Raw genomic sequence first — 4,024 nt, forward strand, 5'->3', positions numbered from 1 at the left:
AATTAAATTTTATGCTTTTTATACCATTACTTTTATTATATCTTGACAGAAGTCTAGGGTTCAAAAATACTCCATGCAACCACAAGCCATGTAATTACTTAACTAGCTCTACATGGTCATAAAAACTAATAGTGCTTTCTAAACCCAACCTGCTACTTGCCATGTGCTTGACCATATAAAGACCACCACCCAAAAACATCCCACAGCAGAGATGATAGACACACCCAGCACATAATCTCACCTGTGTCTAGATTAAAGCTCTTTATTGGACTATATTCCTTTTCCTGAGCAGCAGGATCTTCCCACTGGTCTCCAAAGCCAATAATCTCCAATGTGTGCCAACGCATCCAGTAGGTCCGACCTGTTGACTGCCATAAAACCTGTGGGTGAAACAGATCTAAATTATCAGATCTCTTCACTCATTCAATCCTCGTGCTACATTTGTCCTCCCGTTTCCCCAGTGCATGGAGACAGCAAGCACTGTTCAAGTAGAAGACCACACAATTCACATACAGATTTCAGCACACACTTTGTCTAATTTTGAGGCATACCATCTTTGCTAACTTGTTGCCTTGGTTACACCCAGATCTTTATTTTAAAAAAAACACCAATTTTGCCTGCAACCTACACACTACAGATCTCATTTAGCACAGTAGCAGTGACATGAGTGCATCCAGTTAATCATGCCTGGTCCAGAAGTGCCAAGCAGCAGGTTCCTTGGGAAAAGCATACAAAGGAAGAAGGAAGAATGTAACCAACATCACCTTGATGCAGATGAGCTGTATATAAAGTGTCTCAAGGCACTTTTATACCTTGGTCATTCACCAACCCTCTCAAACAGGTTTTGGGCTCAAGACAAGCATGTCTGAAATACAGAACTTGTTTCCTCTGCTTTGTTCAAGTTGACCTTCAAAAATCAGAAGGATTTTTTAATGGCTTCCCACACTATAGTTTTACATTTACTCTTCTGAGCAGAAGGAGAACTCAGCAACAGCAAGTGTAACATGTGAGTAGCTTTAAAAACCAGCAGAAAAACATATGGTTTGCCTGTTCCACTGAGCTCTTCTGGAGTTACACCAATGCTACTACAAACCCATTGTGCTGGAAAGCTAAAGAGATAAGATGGTGAAAGACTTTAGGAAAGTACTATACAGAAGGAAGTTGAGTTAAACTACACACAACACCAAATAGTCTTTAATGAATCCCTAACCTAAACTTGTTATGTACCAAAGATATGGTTGCAGGACCAAACACAGCAATGAAACTCTTTCTTTGGAAGGCAAAGAAAGCAACAGAAAACAGAGAAATAAAGGAAAGACGGGAGGAGGTAAGAGGTATCATGATGGACTGGCCCCAATTGCCATTCAGATCTGGTTTTGTCAATAGTGTGAGCCTTACAGATAACATACTGAAAATAAGTCTGGATGGAGCAACTGCAAATTCATTCAACCTAACTAAATAGAAAATTAGACAGGAGAGGGAACCCAAGGGACCAACACAACAAAGGGAATTGAAGTTAACAGTCCACTTCAGCTGAACACTGAATTAAAAGCCCTTTGAAATTTATGTCACAGGCAACAGATAAAAATGTGAAAGGAGCTTGGTGCTCTTTCCATGTGCCCAGTTACACTAAAACAAAGTAAATGTTTACAAGAAATAGAAACCACAATTTTAGGAAAACACACAAATCAAGAAGCATAAGGACAAAGAGAGAATCAGTAGGAAATACATTACCTTTGCAATTTATCTTTATGGACTGGATTATAACAGAAAAGTGGTGCAAAGCAGTTATTCAGTTGAGGGAACCCAAAATGAAACATCACCTATGCATGGTCCAAAACCAGAAAAGTCTTTCACTGAGGCACATGGAACACTGGGAGGTAATTCAAGACAACCAGCAATACTTTACCAAGGGCAGTTCTAGCCTGGCCAACCTAGTGGTTCTCTATGAGGGAGTGACTATATAAGTAGACAAGGGAAGAGCCACCACTGTCACCTCTCTGGACTTGTGTAAGGCCTTTGACATGGATCCCACAACATCCTTTGCTTTAAACTGGAGAGATATGGATTCAATAGATGAGGAATTCGTTGAATGGTCATATCCACAGGTCAACAGCTCAATGTCCAGATGAAGATCTTCAAGTGCACTTTCAGAAAGTTTGCTGACAACACCAAGCTGAGTGGTGCAGTTGACAGGCCTGAGGGAAGGAATGGCATCCAGAGGGACCTGGATGAACTGGAGAAGTCAGCCCAGAGGAACTTCATGAGGGTCAACAGGGCCAAGGGCAAGGGCCTGCACCTGGGTTGGGACAAATCCTGGTACCATCAAGGCTGGAGGATGAAGGGATTAAAAGTAGCCCTATAAAGGACTTAGCAGAACTGTTGGATGAAAAGCTGGACATGACCCAGAAATGTGCACTCACAGCCCAGAAATCCAATGACACCCCGGGCTGCATCAAAAGCAGCATGTCCAGCAGACCGAAGGAGGCGACTCTGCCTCTCTACTCTCCTCTGATGAGACCCCACCCAGAGCACTGCATCCAGGTCTGGAGGCCTCAGTACAAGGCATGGATCTGTGGGAGCAGGTCCAGAGGAGGGCCATGAAAATGATAAGAGGGATGGAACACCTCTCCTATGAGGAAACACTGAAAGAGCTGGGGTTGTTCAACCTGGAGAAGAGAAGGCTCCAGGGAAACCTTTTAGTGGCCTTTCAGTACTTAAAGGGGGCTTGTAAGAAAGTTGAGGAGAGACTCTTTAGTAATGCCTGTTGCAATAGGACAAGACATAACAGTTTTAAACTGAAAGAGGGGAGATTTAGATTGGACCTAAAGAAGTTCTTTACAATGAGGGTCATGAAACACCAGAACAGAAAAGTTGTAGATGCCCCATCCATGGAAACATTCGAGGTCAAGTTGGATGGGGCTCTCAGCAATCTGGTCTAGATGAAGATGTCCCTGCTTATTGCAGGGGGCTGGACTAGATGGCCTTAAAAAGTTCCTTTCAACCCAACCTGCTCTAAGATTCCTCCCCCCTTAAAATATTGAACCCTTTTCCTGATTTCTGGCACAAACTTAGCAAATACGCAGCTCTTTTCAACGTAAACTCTCAGTTGAGGTCTACTCACCTAAAGGGCATTTTTAAAGGGAAACAGATTCCAACACATACTCGCAGATCAAAAGCAACAACTATGTAGGCTGCGATCAACCCACTGAGAACAACAATGTGCCATAAACAGTCTCTCACATACTAAGGATTAAATTCTTCAAGTACCTTTCGCTGTGCTACTCATTTCTGTCAGCTAGCCTATGCCTAAACCACTCTCAAGATCAAACCAGGGCTAGGGACTGCTCCCAGGATGCAGGATATAGCTACTATTTCAGAGACCAAGAAATCTTAGCAGCACAACCTATACTAAACCAGACTAGCTTTCCTTACAACCCACACCACCACCTCTGAAAGGTGAGTTTTTTGCTAGGACAGATGTAGACAGTGATATGTATTATGATACACCTATTGTTCAACTTTCTGCACATAAAGACAACATTAGAAATCATCAGTCACTCTGGTCACTCCAGCCGGAATACGTCCACCCATGACATACCTGTACTGTGTGCATGCTGTTGGTGCTCTGAAGACACTCGCCTTCCTCCCCAGCTCTAATGTCACCACAGTCCTCCAGCAAGCGCACCCTCATGCCAGGCACCAGGTTTGCCTGTAAGTACTCCACATAGTCATTGCTCTCTGCGAAGTCTGATGGGGTCAGGAAGGCACGGTTCTGCTTTTTGTAAGCACCATGGTTTGAACTGAGCACAGGCATTTGGACAGCAGATCTGGTTGGGGTTTTGTGCTGGAAGATGGAGCGGGTGGCGCGAGGCCGGAGCTCCTTTCGGGGCGGCAGCTCTGGCTTGTGGTTGTGGTTCCAGCCCATCACGTGCACCAGCTCCGAGATGAGGTTTGCCATGGCCATGCTGAACTCAAACTCCTGCTTCACACGGCTCCTCTCCTCAGGGAGCAGCCTGGGCAC

The 4,024-nt window shown here is 44.3% G+C and overlaps 1 protein-coding gene across 1 annotated transcript in view; it reads right to left on the reverse strand.

The window, feature by feature from the left end:
* The window catches only part of LOC114069843 (cullin-9-like), a 19,918-nt gene that overhangs the window by 12,430 nt on the left and 3,464 nt on the right, over positions 1 to 4,024 (reverse strand). The window contains exons 4-5 of the mRNA XM_027906920.1: positions 3,602 to 4,016; positions 242 to 380 (exon numbers count right to left, since the gene is read on the reverse strand). Coding sequence (XP_027762721.1) covers positions 242 to 380; positions 3,602 to 4,016 — 554 coding nt within the window. The remainder of the gene's footprint in view (positions 1 to 241; positions 381 to 3,601; positions 4,017 to 4,024) is intronic.

The sequence above is a fragment of the Empidonax traillii genome, unplaced genomic scaffold (assembly GCF_003031625.1).
Source record: "Empidonax traillii isolate 1590-97213 ecotype Southwest subspecies unplaced genomic scaffold, ASM303162v1 scaffold1373:size132633, whole genome shotgun sequence".
Classification (NCBI taxonomy): Eukaryota; Metazoa; Chordata; class Aves; order Passeriformes; family Tyrannidae; genus Empidonax; species Empidonax traillii.